This window comes from Vanessa tameamea, chromosome 8, assembly GCF_037043105.1.
Source record: "Vanessa tameamea isolate UH-Manoa-2023 chromosome 8, ilVanTame1 primary haplotype, whole genome shotgun sequence".
Classification (NCBI taxonomy): Eukaryota; Metazoa; Arthropoda; class Insecta; order Lepidoptera; family Nymphalidae; genus Vanessa; species Vanessa tameamea.
In genome coordinates this window covers 8124377-8144722 of record NC_087316.1, presented here as the reverse complement: position 1 = coordinate 8144722, position 20346 = coordinate 8124377, and the positions used below count along the sequence as shown (strand labels likewise).

Here is a 20346-nt window from a genome sequence, read left to right as displayed (position 1 = left end):
TATTTCACAGTATCTGTTCTTGTTTTATTGTTTCCTTTTTTAGTGGATTGCACCGTTATACGTTGACAATTTCTCCGCTCACTTCTTTGCTTATTCTGATTATAAGTCGTAGAAAGCGTCAAAGTGCTTATACAACTCTTTAACAGCACGTGATCGGCAGCCCCTGGGCTCGAGTTACCAAAACTGTCTGTTTATTTCACGATTGATATTACTTCGGACCGAGTTCACCGACCTCGATGTGACTGACGAAGAAACCCTTCTCCTACACCGGCGCCAAAGTTCCACAACAGTACTGTCAAATAGTTTAGGCCTAATATACTCTGGAATGTTATTACAAAGTGCAACGTCCAACCGTATATTGATACAAAGTTGACTTTATAATACCTACCTAATGCCACTCGTAGAACAATACTCTCTGACGATAGCTACATGTCTACCTGACCAAAGGAAAGACTACGCAGCCTTTCACGTACTTATTTTGGCAGGACCCCCTTCTCGTCCCACTTCCCGCGCTCCGCCTCGCCCCAGCACCAAGAGAAAGTAGCTAGCCTACGCAATTCTAGGGCCAACGACCGAACTCGAAAATGCTTACTTCTGACAAAAAGTGACACATTAAACTGCGTGCATTTCATATTCAGTATGTGTGGTCAGTTTCTTGAACGGATGTTGAATGGGCGATGCGATTAGGTCAGGTAGTGAAGTAGCTATTGTTACTGTGGACTGCTTCGAGCACTCGCATAGAAATTTGCTTTACATCCATCTATATCAGCTTTGCTGAGTGTCATTCTCTCTTTATATATTAACTGGAAACAACTAAACTATGACTGCAATATTTATTTTAATATTGTAGTCCTTTTATAATAAATGCTAAATAATTATATCTATGATATTCACATAATATTTAACAATGAAGGGTTCTCAATTTTAAAACGGCATCAGCAAAAAATAAACCGTATTAAAAATCTAACAGATTGGCGTTCTACTGCTCCACAAAGAGCATAGCAACGGAACAGCCTCGAGGCTGTGTCGAATTATTATAAGTAAATTGGAATAGCGACCAGTCTTTTCAAGTCGAAAACTTAAGTCATAAAACACAAGTTATGATGATTTATAATCGACGGCAAAAATTATATTCGTTTCCATTTACTGTTATTACACAATTATGACTTGGATATTAAAATTATAATCTATGTCATTTATGATTACTACCTGATTTTAAAATTGTATATCACTTATTTTGATACATACATATTTCCTGATAATCATTAGACGTTTTATATAAATAACAGCCTTGCTAATACGCGTCGGCTATTGACATCATCGTAATTATACATTTGCGTCTAAACTATGTGTTTAAAGTTAAAGAGCAAAAGGTTTCGTTATCTTGTGCATTCACAAGCTATCTTATTAGAAGATATTCGATGAATTTGCTATTTTATTAGATATACTTAGTATATCAATTTAATTATACTATTGATAATTCGTAATGTAAAATATTTTAAATAAAATTTGTAAGTCGTGTTGATAGTGTTAACAAAGAGGTTATTGGAAACTTATTATGTTCTTTTTTTCAACTTCTTTTGTTTTCAGAAATTAATAATTATAATCGAATAATACAGTCGAAAATATATTTTTTCAAGAAATAACTGTGCACACAGTAAACGGAAATATTTGTTTTTGAATACAATTACATTACATAAAATAATCGAAAAGCTATGGTCACAGTAGTTTGATTATATTATTATGTTCGATTCAAATTCATTGCAATCATTATTTTATTGGTTATACAGACGTATTAGAATTGTATCTTTAACAGTCCTAATAAATTTAATTAATTGTGATATACCGACACACGTGTGTTAAATTTTTTTGATAATAATTAACAGAATTAATGGACAAAATTTTCTTTATTAAAACTAAAATGATATCTATATTTGATACGACGACAATGGAATTCCAGATCGATTTGGAAGTATAAATTTAACTTTTACGCAATTATTGGAAGAGCTTCTTCTACCTTAATTCTTATACGATTTCATTACTTTATCAAAGCTTTTAACTTGTGCTTGCTGTAATTTCATGTGAGCAGAATTGCACTGTCCTACACAATGGTAGAGTCAGTTTTCTTAACGTTTGGTTTCGTTTCTTAAGTAGGTGTTATCATCTGGTTGTCTATAAGGTTTTCGACCTATCTTTTACCTTTTCGTGTGTTTTTCCTTCACATCCTTGTACCTAATTAACTGAAATGGAAAAGGTAAAGCGTCTCTTACGACTACAGAACAATAAAGAGTCAAGACGCCGGACGCTAAAATGCATCCTTACTCGACATTCGTTACTGAGACTGAGTTTCCCGTACCACCACCACTCTTAAAAAAAAGGAAGAAGAAGAGAAAAAAATGTTGTACATTTTGGCTTTAACTCTTACATTAGAAGATATATTATCTCATAATAAGCAGTCTTAGTAATGTTACAAACTTCTACGTACATCCAACTTAAGTAGTTCTGCCTAAATACCTCTTGGGGAATCTCTCGAAAATATCGTCGCACTTTTCTGGTGTGATATCCTTTCTGGATAGACATAAACATAATTTTCGACATCATTACGTTGGATTGTGAATATCTGAAATCGCTGAGAAACGGCTAACAAGTTTTCCGGCGAAATATGTTCAGATAAAGACAAAAATGTTGTCATTTAGTCATTATAAATTCCATCCTACTATAGATTAAGGCGATACTATTGTTTTTAATAGTATCAAAATAATTGAATGTTATGATATTAAACGCCCGCGACATCGCACGTGCCGCGGCACCTCGCCATGGAAAATCACAGAAAACAAGGACACGATGCAATGGTTCATTCAACCGGACGTTATTATTCAACGAGCGCACTGTGATGAAACTACGCAGATCTTCATTATTATTAACAAAGCCCAGCGTTTCGAAATTGGACACGTAAGTACCTACGCGCGAGCCCTAAGGCACAGCCGAAATATGTCGTCCTACAATAGAAACCACTGAACATTAAATTTTATTGGTGTCCAGTTCAATAGATGCCAGCTATGATAACCTACTTGTTGAATAACGTGATCGAATGACAAAATATCAAAAGGTCACTATCGAGTTTTGCTAAATTTTGAATACAACGTTTTAATTTTTTATTTGTGTTAACTAGTAAACTGTATACTTATCTATTAGTGAAAATATGTAAGCATTTCAAACTGCAGTTGACTATTTGTTCTGAACCAATTACTTGGGAAACTACAACTGGCTAGTTAGGGTAGTAAATAATAAATGAATGGCGGGTAATTCCGTGGGTACAAATGTAAAATCAATTGAAACGAGCGGTCGATAAGACGGAAAATGCAACGTTCAAGAAAACTTCAAACATAACTGTAAGCGTCTTCTATTATGTAAATAGAGCACTTTTGTGTTATTTCTTTAAAATAAATAAGAATATTTGCTTTCTAAAGGATTTAAGCCTTTATGTTTTTACGTTAAATCTAAGTATTGTAATTTTTTCTATCTTAGGATTCATGTGTAGAAATGATTTATAGAAAATCGAGCAAAACCATTGAATAAATTGAATTTATGTCAGTTCATTGCTAATAACAATTATCAATAACATACACATAAAACATAAGATTTATATATACTGCAATGTGTTTAAATGTTATTTGTATAATATTTACTATATTTATTTTACAATTATTTAAAACTAATTATTTTTGACGTTGTACACTTTAATATGTGACATTTTAAAATTGTGGTAAAAACCCATCAAATTTTTTTTCGTAATTTCTCAGTTCTGGTAATAAATAAGTATCAGTTTCGAAATTCGAGCCGTTTTGTATTGTGAAATTTGGAATATTTTAAAAGTGCGCGCAAATACTAGGTTATGAAATATTGTTGCCTATAGTTATCTTAATCCTTACGTAAAAACTTACCGTTTATTTAATTCTGTGTAATTTGCTTAACTCGACTTCTTTATGCATAATTAATTATAACAGCGTTTCTATGTGTTTTAATTAGACTAGAAAAAAAAAATAGAGAAATCTGTGTCTGTAGAATTAACAGCCAGTTTCTGAAATAATGAGTAAAGTCAGATTAGTTAATCTAAAACAATGAATGTTCATTGGTCGTCTATAACGTCATTGGCTGCCATCTACCAATGAATATTCAGTAAATCTGATCAAATTAGATAACCTAACTTTGATCAGCGCTTCGAGAACTGCAACTCTGACTTTAATTTCAAACTTTTTTAGAGCAATTTTTTTCATACAGAAGGATTCCATACTGCCATCATAACTTACCGGTTACCGTATGCAATTTTGAAACCTATAAACCAGTATAATAAAAAACACATACGGTATTTCAAAGTTGCCACAAGATGATAAAATTTTCGACTACAGTTCAACAAAAATATACTTTTTAAATGCGATTTGGCTAGGAAATGCACTGTATATCGATGCTATCTAGAAAAATGTTATATTAACTGCTAACTTATTCAAGGCAGGCTTATAGAAAATAACCTTCAGTGGCATATACCTAGTCAATATAAAGTATCAGCCACACACAGCCAGTACACACGTAAACAGATAAAATCTGCTAGAAATGTCTTTAGCTATAAATAAATATTTTTTGGAGTGAAAAAATCTTTAACGAATAATAATCAGTGAAATTTATCTGAAAGAAACGAAATCAGCAACATTTATTGCTGATTGGTTTAATACCGTCCCAAGTGGTCGGTCGGTTTTATTTAATTGGCTTCGCTCTGCAATACAATAAAATGCTGAACTCTTATTTTTCATAAATTCTAATTTAAGATAAATATATGTTATATACATATGTCGAAGGAGGGCCGACATCATATTTTTCTTGAGACATGTGGGCAGTTTTATTCGTGCATTTCGTGGTTTTAATCAGCTTCCAGACAATCTTGGTACACTTATAGCACCAAGGTTAGTAATGAAACGAAACAATTCCGTGCGTCTGTATCGGGCCGAAGTTAGGTAATGAATATGCAGCTCTCAACTGACCATTAGAACCACGACTCTGTCAAAGCATCCCATCCGACATCACGAGTCTGACGTAGTGGCTAGTTTTAGCCAAGGTCCACAAGGTAGAGTACGTTCGTTTCAATATTCTTCTAGATACGATTCGGCGATCCTGCTCTGACGCAGGTCCTCGTGTGTTAAGCTGTGACATATTTTTACATCGGATTACATAGTTACAGTTAAACTTACAAATAATTCTGAAATCAAATATCTATCTAGCAAAAACACCATAACAAAAAAATTAAATCCCATAACAAACCCCAGTTATCTTATTCGTGACCAACAGGCCTTCGCTACAAGGCCAGACCCGACTATAGCAACTAGATCTATTCAGCGCAGAATCATAATCGAATTTAAAATGGTCACCATAATGGGTTAATTCACGATGGAGGTTCGACCAGAGGTCGACCCATCGCATAGTGGCAGGTACCCTGACATTGGAACCTCCGAATGAGCAGCGACTTGCGATGTGACCCGGCATACCACATTTGAAGCACACCACGGAGTCGTAGCTGGTTTGCATCTAAATTTGGTGTAACAGGAGTTGGCATAGTTTTTTTTCGCTTCTATCTTCTTGACACAATCAGCTTGCTTGTGCCCGAGCTTTCCACGCATATGACACTTGATTTGCGATATTGTGGTAGACATGAAACAGTTTCTCGATACCCGCATCTAAGCGCGTTTCAAGCGATGATTTACGCCGTAGGAATGAAAAGGCCCACCACTATTTTTGTGACTGTTGACGTATAGTTATTTCTGTAATAAATGCAAGTCACCGTACACGGCAAAATCATCATCTTGTCACTTGACGTATTCGACTTCAAGACTTGGACGAGGGCTTGAATTTTTTAATTTTGCATCTCAAACAGGAAAGACCATTGTTTTTTATTGTTTCGAAAAGTAGTCTTATTTGCACGATTAGATCCCACTATGTTGAAGTAGAGCCAACATCATCTTTTTCTTAAGACATAAGTGGGCTCCTTGTGGGTATTCGTGCAATGAGTGGTTTTAATTAGCTTCCAAACAATCTTGGTACACTTATAACAGGTTTGTATTGAAACAAAACAGTTCCGTGCGTCAGTATCGGACCGGAGTCAGTCAACGAATGAGCAGTCAACCGACCAATAACACAACACTCTAACAGTCTGTTGGAGCATACCACCCGACATCACGCGATGTCTGAGGTAGTAGCTAGTTTTAGCTAATGTCTGCTAGGTGGCGCCCGATCGTTTCAATATTTGTATATGTATATTTATAATGAACATTACAAAACTGCTTATTTTAAGAGTTGAGGGAGGGAGAAAGGCTGGTAGTCGAGTATTTAAGCTGATTACAGCCCTTTTATTTATAAATCCCTACCGACTACGTTTTGAGCCGAGGTGCGATCTCATAGGAGACACCCTGATGACGAATGTCACTCTCGAGCCCAAAAGGGTTCACCTTAAGGCAGAGTTTTAAATTTGATTTATAAATAGCTTGTTTCTTTATTTTTTAATACTGCAATGCGATTCGGTAAGAATGAATTCTTACAGAATCTTCGTATCTCAGCCGTGAGATGTTGACAGCCGACATACAATGATACGCCATTCGATACGTGTATCCTATAAATTTTATAATTATTATTGACGATGTCGCATATTACACTCTAAAATATCACATTCATTTTATGCGGTGAGTTTCGTGTTCTTTTTTCTTACAGCTTTTATCTTAAAAGTAAAATGAGAACGACATAAGGAAACGTTACATTAGACTCAGAACTGAACTTCACTTTGACAAAATATATAGTTACTTTATTATTCCTATTGCCTAACATGTAAGATTCTTTGATACCTCATTTTGTATGAATTTGAAAACCGATAATTTTGGTCCAAAAATGTAGAATCATAGTAAGTGTACATAAAAGCTTATCTTTTAATAATTTGGCAAACGATAAACCTTGTGGATTCCAGGATTCCATTAATTTAAAAAAAATATATCGTGAGTAACGCTTCGTTGCTTGCCAGCCAAAATAGTTCTAAGAACTTATTCCTATTGACTGCATTGCAGCAAGGTAATGCAGGAACAAATGTAGTCTTTTCAAATTGACAGAAAATGTACCTTATCTTTTAAAATATAACTGTAACTCTTCTACGTATTCTATATTCTACGCATACGAAGTTGCAGTTTACAGCCATTTTATAATTCACTATTCATAAAGAATACTGGTGTAATGGTAAATTACAATTTTTTTTACTCTTTATATATTCACCACGACTAAACCACTCTTTTGGAATGACAAATGTTTGTAAAAAAAAATTACGAAACTTCAACAAACATAAGATTGATTATATTCTCAGAGGACCTTATAAATATTTTATTACGTATTAATTTAAAAACACGAAGAGCCCAATTTTTACTTAGAATCTTTTATCTTGTTGTAGCTCAAATAAATCTAAATAGTAACTAACTCAATAATCAAATAGTAACTAATCTTAAGAAATTATATGCGTCATCACAGTATAGCATAGAGAAATCTAAACACCACCACCCTAAAAGAATCGAGATTAGTATGCATACCGAGGCGACAAACGCACCAAAAGCGACCAGCTGCGTGATGGTGTAACCGCGTGAGCGCGGTAGTAATGGGCCGGGTTCGTTCGCCGATAAAAGCGAAAGTGCTGCGTTCACTGGGACAACGACCGGCTCCTGCGAACAGTCCTCCACTTCCTGTACCCGACTCATCATCATACGTCATTCATACGAGCGTAGACCAACTTGCAGCAGAAAGATTTCTTTAATTTTTTTTGTGGTAAAATCCTTATATCTCATTTCCACCAGCATTCTACTGTTAAACCATTACGTAGTATTTAACCATGCCTGAAATAAACTTAGCTTAACGCTCATCCGATATTAAATAATCCTGCGAACTTAAGTACACACAATGTGTAACATTAAAATCGATTTAGGTACTGGCTGAGGTACACTATAATCCTTCTACGAATATAATAAAGGTAATATGCTTAATCTTTATAATTCCCACTGCCACTTCATTATCTAATTATTCAATTAATTTTAGTATCTCACTAAAATATTACTATTATGCTACAAAAGTAAGTATTTCGCATTATTTCTGCATAAACAGAAGTTTATGAGTCAAAAGAAAACGTTGGAAAAAGCGTTTACGCTGCAATTTGAGAATCGCCAACTAAGCTTAATCCTTTAGCGTATAAATAACCTGTTTCCATAAGACACGTCGTAGGTCTTCCTTAAGAAATTGGAGAGTTTTAGATCAAATTGCCACGTCACTTACGTGGCTTTTTGTAGACTCATAAGTCTAATGGCTAGCTTATAAAATAGACCTTGGGATCCTGAATGTAAAGCCACAGTATTTTGTCAAGTAAATCTTATAATAGCAAAATGTTGATACTACTATATTTAATCAGGTAGACAGCAAAAATCTTTAATTTATTTGTCATAAAAATCAATACATACAATATATTTCTTTCAGAAGCTGTACAATTACTGGGGAAAAATTTAAAAAGTTACTACATACTTTTAAAGGTTGTAATATATATATATACTTATAACAAATCTGGAAACAAACAACACAATTATTCTTAGAAACTAACAACAAAAATGTACCCGTAGACGAATAAAGTTCGCACTCCCAATTAAGTACTACAAATAATAAGAACTAACCTTCCTAATTTTTTATAACCTACAGTATATATTCATTACGCATTTATTTTCATAGATAAAATTGATTTGGATTCGTATCATAACTTTCCGCTCAAGATATGCCAGACCAAACAACAATCAAACCAATCACCATCTTCAAAATGCGACTTTCCAGAATTACCACTCTCGTAAATCGAAACCATAACATCACAATCCGTTAATTTAAATATTTATTAAACTTCCAATATAATAATACACATACGTACGTAAGTGGAATACTGTCATTATCAGTAAGACATTACACTATACAGCACACTTTGATCTTTTTGCAGTTTGCGCTTCATATTGAAACAATAATGCAGTTTTCACCACGCTTTTATCAACATTATCCTAGCAGTGGGCATTTAAAGTCTGTTACTTTGCTTATAGGTTATTTATTAACAACCTTGCTATGTTTGGATTGATTTAGTATTTTATGAATACTGTGAGAACTCTGACTCCTGCTGCACTACGTATCAATCATCTACTCGTATGATATATTCAAGGTGATATACTAACAAACATCCAAACACCCAATTGCATTTATAATATTAGTAAGTAAAAAGTGTATATTTTTATTACATAGTCTCACAATATTTTATTTATCATACAATATTCTATCTAATAATATATATCTATAATAATAATTTAAATCTAATAATAGTTTAGCACATTGTAATCACGACAGGATTAGGAAGATTGCTCGTGTTATGGACACAATCTATCACTTCTCTATGAACATTGACATTAGACATTTATTTTCTTCACTTAGCCGATATTGTGTCAGAAATTTGATCCCTTGTGCATTACTAAAGAGCAAATACCTTTCAAAAAGCAATACAAAATATTAATTTCGGTTTACGAGTGTTATGCAAAAAGGCAATATAATAACCTAGTGCCACACCGGTCCAACAGAAGTCAAAGAATTGAAGCACAAATTTCAAGACTTAGCGGAATGGAAAAACACTTTGAACACTCTTCTCCGTAAGGGAAACGTGACTAGAGACAGAAATCCGTATAAATAAATGGATATAATGTTATAAGTAGGTAAGCATACAGAATAGATAACGTATATTTTTAATGATATAGTTTGGCGGTCGAGCAAATGGGCCACCTGATGGTAAGTGGTCACCATCGCCCATAGACAATGGCGCTGTAAGAAATATTAGCCATTCCTTACATCGCCAATGCGCCACCAACCTTGGGAACTAAGATGTTATGACCCTTGTGCCAGTAGTTACACTAGCTCACTCACCCTTCAAACTGGAATACAATAATACTGAGTATTGTACTGTTTGGCGATAGAATATCTGATGAGTGGGTGATACCTACCCAGACGGGCATGCACAAAGCCCTACCACCAATATTATTTCGATAGTATAGATACTAACGTAAATAGAAGGTAGCTACACATTCAAGCAGAACTGTTATGGATCACACTCAGATATGTATATATATATATCTATAAATATCATATTAAAAGTTGTTAATGAAGCGGTAATATTTTGTATCGTTATTTTAAGTTCCGGTGTGAAGGGCGAATGTTATTATATTGCATAACATGTCAAGTCTCTCTTGGGAGTTAAATTTAGTATTCCATAAACATAATAAATGTATTTATATAAAATACAATAAAATGGTTCAATAGAAAAATATGGTTTGGCAAATTCTTAAATAGGCAAAATGCGTGACGACTGAAAATTGTCCTGAGAATATTTGTGACAGAAGATAGATGCGCTAACTTCATACATAAAACATAAAACTGTTACGCGTCTTCTATCTAATATGTAACTAATGATAACCTTAATCTATAATAAATCGTCATTCTGACTCTGCTTTGGAAAAAAAACTATTTACACTGCGTGATGTGTTTACATAAAAAAAAACATTTCCATGGTAACAGCGTGAAAATAAAATACTTAAATAGTTTTACAGAAACTTATTCCTCACTAATGAAAAAAAAAAATTGACAAAAACTTATTTATAATGTATTTTTATAATCTACGTAATGCATGATAATGTAACAAAAACATACACGATAGTTATAAAATATAATTAAACAAGCCTGTCAGATTCTCACTACTGTATCCACGAAAAAAAACTTTACAGCCAAGAATTCAACAGGCGCATTCGAAAAAATATGTTCTTTTAATGACTAATGGTATCGAATCATCCAAATGTTTACCATACGTTTTAAACTAAAATAAAAAAGTCTGTGACTAATTCAGTAGTCCCAATTACATTGGTTTTTTCTGATCGCAGATCACTTATTGAAAGGTCTCAGAAGATTAATTGCGAGACACAGTCATTCCTCTCAATATATAAACAGTTTCATAACGTTAACAATTTCATGATTCAATGAAAATCCTTGCATTGGACGTAAATACGTAGCAAACAAAGAAGTACATTATTAACGGTAGTGACGCATTCATGTTTGTATTTGCTGCATCGCATCGTTTAAATTTCCCTCTTGGCACCGGAGACAGCAAGTCTATACCTCCGGCGGGCATCGCAATCGTTACAAAGCGTCGGTCTGCATCGTTGGGCATGCGCACTCTAACAAACCGTTCAATCGGCTCAGAAGGAAGTGAGGAGATTCGACGCTGCACACTGGCGAGTAGCTGCCGTTCCGCCGTCTCGCCGCACCGCCCGCACCCGCAGTCCTCCCGCCGCGCCGGTTCTGCGCGCTCCACGTTAACCGCATCATGGTGAGTCACTGTTCAGTGCGAAACTATTCATTTACCTTAGTACAATTTTTTTATAAATGAAATATGACAAGTACAAATAAACATGCACACGAGTCAATAAAATAATAATAGAAGCATATACTTTTAAATGTGTTTAGGAGTCGTCGTCAAACTAAAAGATCACAATATTAAATGTTTAACCTAATTATATGATGAGAGATATTGAGAAGCCAGCTCTAGGACGAAATAATATCAAGGTCAATAAACCAAAAACAACCTACACTGGTATATTACTGGTATATATTAGTGTGAAATATATGTAATTTATGAAAATTTCAGGTAATGGACAACCGAACAAATGAAGAAAATAAAAACGAACAAGACTCGGCTATATTTGTTACAAACTTTCAAAATGGAGAGACAGTAAACTATTCTCTTGTTTTAATTAAGGGGTTGATAACCACAGGAGCTTGTAATAACAATGAAAGAATTAAATGTACCGTTTCCAATAACGGAAATGAGTGTGATTCGCTTTGGGAGGTTTACAATAGAGAATTTAAAGTAATAATCGAACTAAAGCGTGGTGAAAATGTTATTAATTTGAAATATGTTGAACAAAGAAAAACATTATTTTTAGGATATGAACCCAGGAGAACTAATCTTAAAGTAACGCCAGTGTATATAATCTGTCAAGGTCATGATGGATGTTTTCAAAGTCCTTCTGAAATCGACAATTCTATAGAAAGCGCGTGCTCCCGTATATCCATAGGAGCTAAATTAATCCAGTCTATTACAGCTGAGAAACTTTACGAAAGTGGGTATGGAAGAAAAACATTTCAACTTGAACATGAAGTTAATCCAAGAAAACCAGAATGCATTGTATTTAGAAGTAATCTAAATGTAAACAAAGCAAGAAAAATGAGACAGGGAGAACTGTGGTCACAATTTGGAAGAGAATTAATGCTTTCCGATTTAGGAAGTAATGAAAGAAAGTTTCTTGGGTTTATCTCGTGCACTAGATATAAAGGTACAGACATAGATAAACAAATGACACACGACGAAATAGTTTCTTTGACTGAAGCATATGCAGCTTTAGGCGGTGGTGGTTTAGCATTGTTCGGCACCGCTTGTTTGTATACTTGGCCTACATCTGTGGAAGAAATAGTCCCAAGACTTGTAGACGCTTCTCCTGTTAATTCACGGCGTTTCATGGATGATAGTGGCTACAGAGGAACATTAGGAGGATGCTATGCAACAACTTTAGGTTCTGTATTGCATGAACTTGGACACACATTTGATCTTGGCCATACAAAAGATGGTATTATGGGTCGAGGCTTCGATAATATTGATCGCGTGTTTCTTGTTGGGGAGAGAAAATCAACTCTACTCAAAGATAATATGAATAACTATAATGGTAAGCCAGTTCAACATTCTACAGTTTCTCTTCAACGTAATATCAGTGTAACGATGAACGTGGCTGAACCATTAAGAGTCTTAGGCCCACGAAGTAAAACTACATTAGGTAATTTTGCTTCAATGTCAAAATCAGATATTGTAAGGCGAAGTCCAAACGTTACTCCAATAACAAGGCCATCAAGTGTTTATTCGACTATTACAAACAGACTTTCCGAATCTAAAAAAAATCTTAACCGGACCAATGGGAATGATTCAACATTTTGGACAAGAAATTGTGCAGTTCTTTTGTCTTACCATCGTTGGTTCAATAATGAATATGGAAGAGAGAGACAAGCTATAACAAGATATTTAAAATTTGATAAAAATAAAATGATGATAATATCAACAGCTGGAATACGCATAGTTGAAGTAAGGGATGATTCAAACGGTATGGTTTTAGATTCATATGAATTCACAAATCTATTACCAGAAAAGCGATTTTTAGTACCGTTTACCTTTTCACCAAAAACTAAAGTACTAACTATTGTGGTTGAAGACGACCTAGGAAATGTATTAAAACAAACATTCTCCTATTGAAACTTTACAGTGAAATATACTAAGACATTAACTTACTGAAAGACATTTAGTGTCGTCGATTTTAAAGTGTTTATTTTTTTTTTCTTAAATTATTCTTCTATTAAAAATAAATGTGCTAAAGTGATTCAAAACAAAACTTGGTGTTTTTAAAACTAATTACATGCTGTAATAGTTAAAAGACTGATTCAACCACATGTCTGGTAGAATATTTGTGATGGACTTTACTAACAATTATTTAAAAACGGATATTTCTGCAAACATCATTATAAAAGGTACATATTAATATATTAAGAGGGACGCACTGTATAGGTATTTTGGTTACTATTTATTCTTTGGTACATTTTTATTATAATGTCATTAAAATTGGTATTTATAGCCGTTAATCTAAAATTAACATAAAGTGTATATTAACAATAAATATGATGAATATATTAAAAAGGTATATTTTACAATTTAAATTAAAAATAAAATTATGTTGGGACAGATTTTCTAAAAAGATATTGAATTTAATGAACAATAATGTGCGATATTTATATTATCTACCTACACCAATTAATATTAAATTTTAAAAAATAACTGCTGAACATAATATTCAAAATGAATTGCAGTACAAAGACCAATTATGTGTGTAGATAATCATCATAAAATGACGTGAAATTAATAAATAAAATGAATACTCTCGTTCTTAGTCAGGATTATGGATTCATAACAGTTTTATAAATTTAATTTATATAAGTTTATTTTACATAATTCCTACAGATAATCGCTGTATAAATGTATATTTCAAACACCTATTGAGTTGTTATTCAAAAATATTTTAAAAAATCGTAGCCCTGCGATAAAAAAATACATTAAGCTCATATTAAATAAAATCGGAATCATTGCTTTATAGCCTTTATTCTACTTCATCAATTTTATATTATATTTTATATAAATATTATATACATATCATAAAATCCATTAAAATAAAATAGTTACATGTTACTTATATAATATATTGCTAGTGTGGATTTACCCTTTTACAATTAAACCGAAATAAATAAATAAATCCTAGCCAATTACAAAAATAATACATTTTTTTGATTTATACTGTTAACTTAATTGTTGTTTAAATTATATATGTTAATAAAAAACATTTAAAATTTTTAATTACTCGCACATCTTTTAAAATAGCAATAATTTGAATCTGGATAAAGCTAGCTGGAGAAATCGTAAATTATTATTCCCAATTAATTTTTGATGTATAGCTTATTAATATCATAATTTAATGAAACACTTTATACATTAAATCACCGAAGTAAAAATTATAAAATACTTAAATTTTACGGGATTATATTTTATCAGAATATTTTATTTATACGGATATAATATAAATATTTTATCGGTTATTTATGTTTGCAGATACGGTAACAGCTACGAAATTATTTAGTTACTTATTAATTAGGAATTGTTAACTGATACGAAATAATTAACTGATTGTTTCGCATAGTTTCAGTTACGAATATTAGATTATTTAGAAAATTGTATTATGTGGTTTGGTGGTATTTTTATGGGGTTTCTATTCTTCTGTACGATCTATATTTCGAATATACTAGAGTTTCGGATAAAGTTACGGAGCTCCATAGCCTCCTTCATATGACCTATATAATTAAAAATGTTACAATGTCAAAAACAAATTATATTTTTGACGTTTCTTAAGACTTCTGTCACAGTTTTGTTTACTTTTTTGCAAGTTTCTTTGGATTTATATATTATAAATTTATTTTATTATTTGACAATGTGAAACAAAAATTTTATATATTTTCAACTTAAATATATTGTTAATAATGTTATTAAACCTATTCCAAAATAATGTTATTCCGTACATTTTCAGATTACTACATATTTTCTGCATTGCCTATCGAATGATAAGAATACACTCATGATTGATGATAAGAATCGATAATTTAGCTTCATGTTATCTTATAATTCATATATTACTGACTTTTGTGTAAGAAGTGTTGAGACAAAATGGATAGTACTTCTACAGCTACTAAAAATTCTAACTCTCAAGACTTGATACCATTTTCCTACGTTAATGGAAAAATAAATGTTATAGAATTTCTAGAAGCAGTCAAAAATTTAATTACATTAGTAGGTATGTACATTGACTGATGATTAATAAATCAGCATGATTTTGAAATGTTTAAAAATTGTAAATTATTATTTTAATTACAGATCGTCTTGGAAAAGTATTTGCACCAATTAAATATGATATGGAAGGAAATGTTGAGGTAAGTATATTAAATGGGCCTCCAATTATCAAAATCTCAGATATTGAAATATAAGCTTAGACTTTAAATCTCTGATGGCTGGGTAAAAATTGTATTGAGGAAAAAGTTAGAAATTAAAAGGAACTATAATTTAAATAACTTTACCCTTTGTGATATTCTGATTATTTGTAGGACCCTGTTTTATTTTGCTATGTTCTGATTTAATATTACCACTTAGCTTTTTAATATACTTTGATTATAATGTATTTTTTTAGAAAATTAAAAAATATGAATACAGTGAAGATTCATGTTTACTGGAATTGATGGCTAAAGAACATTCTAAGGGTGAATCTAAATCTGCTGAAGGTGTTTTGTGGCTGAACAGGTGAACACATATTGTATAATTGACTGCCTTAATTAATAGTCATCATAGTTAGATTTATTATAATTATTAAAGAAAATAATAAAGTTCAGTTAAATAATTGTATTAATTAATTTGTATATACATACATTGTTCACAACACTGCAAGCTTAGTATATGAGGTGGCATGGTAGGACTTTATTATGACTTCAAAACAATAATTTTAATTTACCTAGTTTTAATATATTTTTATAATTCCAGAGCATTGCTTTTCTTTGAATTGCTATTTCAAGAAATAATAGTATGCTTACAATCAAACAATTATGATGTAAATATGAAAAATATATATACTATTGCATATGAAGGCTCGGTCAAGAAATATCACAACTGGGTTTCTCAACAACTTTTTGCAGTGAGTATAAAATAAAATTTATATTAATAGTTTTAACTTTGTTTGCAGTGCAATCCAATTCTTATAATAGAAGTGATTATCTCTAATCACTCCCTAAAGTTTAGTAAAATTACACAAATTTCAATTATAAAAACACAAAATATATAATCGTTGCATTTCTACAGACAATATACAATTATATTATCATACATTTCAAAAAGATTTACTAATTAACATATTACTACAGCATAATTTGTGCATTTTATTAGCAGTCTGCTTTAAGAGGAATTCCTGATAAAATTAATAGTTAATTTCTTTCAATATAGTTCTGTTAATATTAATTTCCACAGAACAAATTATTTTGATTCTTAAATAATTATGAATACTCAGTTAACTGCATTTGTTGTATTCACATTAGCTATACAGTAACTTTACAGTATAGCTATTGTGATTAAAAAATTTAAGACAGTTTCAATATTTCACCTCTCTGAGATTTTTTTTCTATTTGAATATATCTTGTCATCAATTAAGTGAAATGAAAAACATAAATGGAATGTCTATAACTGATAACAGTTAATTCAACCTTTATTACATATTTAAGTATGTATTTTAACATTTGCATTTCAGCTCATCTGCAAAATGTCACCAACTCTCCCGCAAATCTTGAAATCATTAGAAGTTGAACATGATATCAGTGGTTTTGAGACGAGACTTACATCTTTTAATAAAACATTACACATTGTTAGATCGAAAATTGATACTTTCTTTAAAGATCAAAATATGTTTGTATAATCAAAGTGATTTTATTCTGTAATCAAATTTTATAGTACAATTTATTAATTTTTTTAAATATTAACAATCATGTACAAAAAATAATGAGGCTAAGATTTTTTAGTAAATACTTTGTTTTTTTTTTAATTTGTTAGTAGTATATTCTAAACCTTTAACACAGGTTATACCAAAGTTGATTGTTTTTTAACATTTTTTATATCAGTGTAAAATGAAACTCATGAATATGTACCCACAATAAATATACATATTTACAATATCAGTATTGTTGTAGTGTAGATATTGACAAATAATGTAATTTAAGGAGTGAAAATAAATTAAGATTCTTGGTAAGAAGCAGTAAAAGTAACTGAATGAAAAAAATGTAATTAATATATTGTATGTATTCATTACAAACTAAAATATGTATTGAAGGTAAATGACCTTATTAAGTAGAATAAGTGGTCATTTGTTAGCAAAGCTTAGCCTATATTGACAGATCCATGACGAGTGTTTATTTAATTTATTAAAATAAGTATCCATATTATAATAATATTTGCTAACGAACAAAATTAAAGCACCGAATGCAAATTGTCGGATTAAATAAAAATGCCTTAAAGTATAAATACTACAACTATTGGGATAGTGGTAAATTACTAATTTTATACTTACTTTTTTTTCTGACATACCAAGTCAAAGACAATTTTGTATGATGTACAACATCGATAATATTAACATGTGTGGGATGAAATGGAAAGTTATACTTATTAAGAGTAGGTACATAGTATTTTAATACTTAAAGTATTATTATATATATTAAGTGAGAGTTGGCAATAGATATTTTGGTGCTGTCAAATTTATTTCTCTCGGGTCCTGAACACCAGCAGTCCTATGATAAATTATTATTTTATAATGGTGTTAGTAGTACATTTATAAATATGAAATGCTTTTATTTCGTTTAAAAAATTATCAATAATCAAATATTTTTGTATCATCATATAAAATGACCATATTTTTAAATTATAGAAAGTAAAAAAAAAATTCAAGTCAAAAAATTATTGCATATTCAATTTACACAGATAAAAAAAAGTGTAGCCATGTATGTATTAACATTATATTGATTTTACCAATGTGAAAAGCTTTAATAAAAATCTTTAAAATGGTTTTATTTTTTTATTCGCTATCAAATACCCCATATTATCGATATTGTAATACAATCTATCTCGATCCAAGCGATCTATCAGCTTGTACTGTCGTAATTCATCTTACAGCACATGCCCTTCCCCCTTTTTCCTTAAGCGCATTTAAATATCTTGTCATATCTTTTAAAATCAGGTCCAAATTTCAAAGTATAAATGGAAAAATTTATTTTGATAATTGGTTTGTGTAACAGATCGTGCTAGCTATTTTAAGTTTCTTTTTTATTTTAATAAACTCAATAGTTGTAATTTTGAATTGCAACTCAATAATTTTAATGAATTAATTTATGTATGCAGTCGTCGATTGTCCATTTCGATTATTTTATCAAATACATCAAAATTCTAAGTTTTTTTAGAAGTAAGCGAACGTAATTCCTAGTAACCTCAAACGTTACGTAGTACCTACTATAGAAAGACTGAACAAGTGCATACTACTGAAAAAAAAAACCTTAATTTACACTTATATCTTTGGAGTGAGACAAATATATTGTTTTTGCCACGGAAGACGCTTGTTTTAAAGCCAAAAAACTGTATACTGTTTCTATGATTATGATGCCCCACAGTCCAGCATGTAAAATAAGTTCAAGTGGAGTGCTATCTAAATATGAATTAAATAAGAAAAAAGAAACAAGAGGCATTTGCATCAATACTGTTAACATCAAGAAGCCCCCCAGCTCTGGAACCTGAAAATATAATAAAAAAAACATCATAAATAAAACCAACACAACATACGTAGGTACATAGGTATGTATGTTACTAACTAAACGATTTCAGATGTAGGTACCGCATAGCAAAGTTAAGTTTTGGTCTATCCAAACCATCAATTTCTCTTGAATAAAGAAAATATTCAATAAAAATTAGACTTTTTTAAATATAAACATATTTTTATTAAGAGATAATATTAGCATAAAATGATTCAAGAGTCAATATCAAAATATTTTAATAATATTCGAGGCAAAATTTAGGCCATAACACATTGTTAGTATTAATAAATCTAAGCGTTTGTAATTAATGTAACGTAATTACAAACGAGAATTAAAAAATAATATTAACACAAGTAGGTACTTAAGTAAATACTCACTCTGCAGGATAAATTTCCATAATTACCAAGGTAGAGTCGTATAATTTCTAATACAGTTAACAATATAAATACTGTAACTGATAAGTATTTTGAAAGATGTCCCAGCCTTTCAATCTAAAATTTAACATAAATAATATAAACAGCGGTTGTTTAATATACATAATATATTACTACTTAATAGCCGTTGATTTATGTATTGAAATTGTTACACATCATCTTATCACTACACACTTAAAATGAACAACTAGTTATTATAAGTGGATAAACATAATAAGTTATACGTTTTTAAAGATGGAAACAACATAATGTTGTTGGCAATGATTGAACCTTAAATAATTTACATTACATTTATATAATTTAAACATGACATTTTTTTTTAAATTTATATATCTTGATTTTTTTTTTAAGATTAGATATTAAGCTTCGGACTTAAAATCATAATTCCTATTACATAGTAGTAGTAAAAAAATATATGCTGTGGTGTGGAATAAATAGAAATAGGATAGGAGTTAAAAATTAATTGCTATTAGCAATTTGCTAAGGTCGTGACGGAAATGAACTTTTCACTGGAACAGTAGGTAGACATAGAAACTTGGTGAACAAAATATGATAATAGCGCATCTCGGTTGTTTTTTTTAATATGTTTATTACCAAAATATATTATCTAGAATTTAAAACAAGTTGTAAATTATTCAGTTAATATGTTAGGTTTGTACTAACTGCCCTCTTGCTATTTGTAACATTATGTCGACCTGATCGATATCAGTTTCGGCTGCCAATCTCAAGGGGACCAGCCAACTACGCATATTATAGTACACAAGTGTATGCAAAAATACAGGAGCACTATCTATTGCCTCATTCCCAT

The 20346-nt window shown here is 31.1% G+C and overlaps 1 protein-coding gene across 2 annotated transcripts; it reads left to right on the top strand.

Moving 5' to 3' along the window:
• The first annotated feature begins 11305 nt into the window (after window positions 1–11305).
• On the top strand, window positions 11306–18362 carry LOC113399863 (glycolipid transfer protein). 2 transcript variants are annotated; one of them, XM_026639124.2, is made up of 6 exons: window positions 13415–13701; window positions 15303–15566; window positions 15647–15702; window positions 15957–16066; window positions 16304–16454; window positions 17061–18362. In XM_026639124.2, exons 2-6 carry the CDS (start codon window positions 15440–15442, stop codon window positions 17223–17225), a joined length of 609 nt encoding a protein of 202 aa, XP_026494909.2. In that variant the 5' UTR covers window positions 13415–13701; window positions 15303–15439; the 3' UTR covers window positions 17226–18362. The 2 variants fall into 2 exon arrangements, 1 of the variants encoding a protein (XP_026494909.2); XR_010309213.1 differs by lacking the exons at window positions 15647–15702; window positions 15957–16066; window positions 16304–16454; window positions 17061–18362 and adding an exon at window positions 11306–11458 and having other exon boundaries at window positions 11777–13701; window positions 15303–15534.
• The last annotated feature ends 1984 nt before the right edge of the window (window positions 18363–20346 follow it).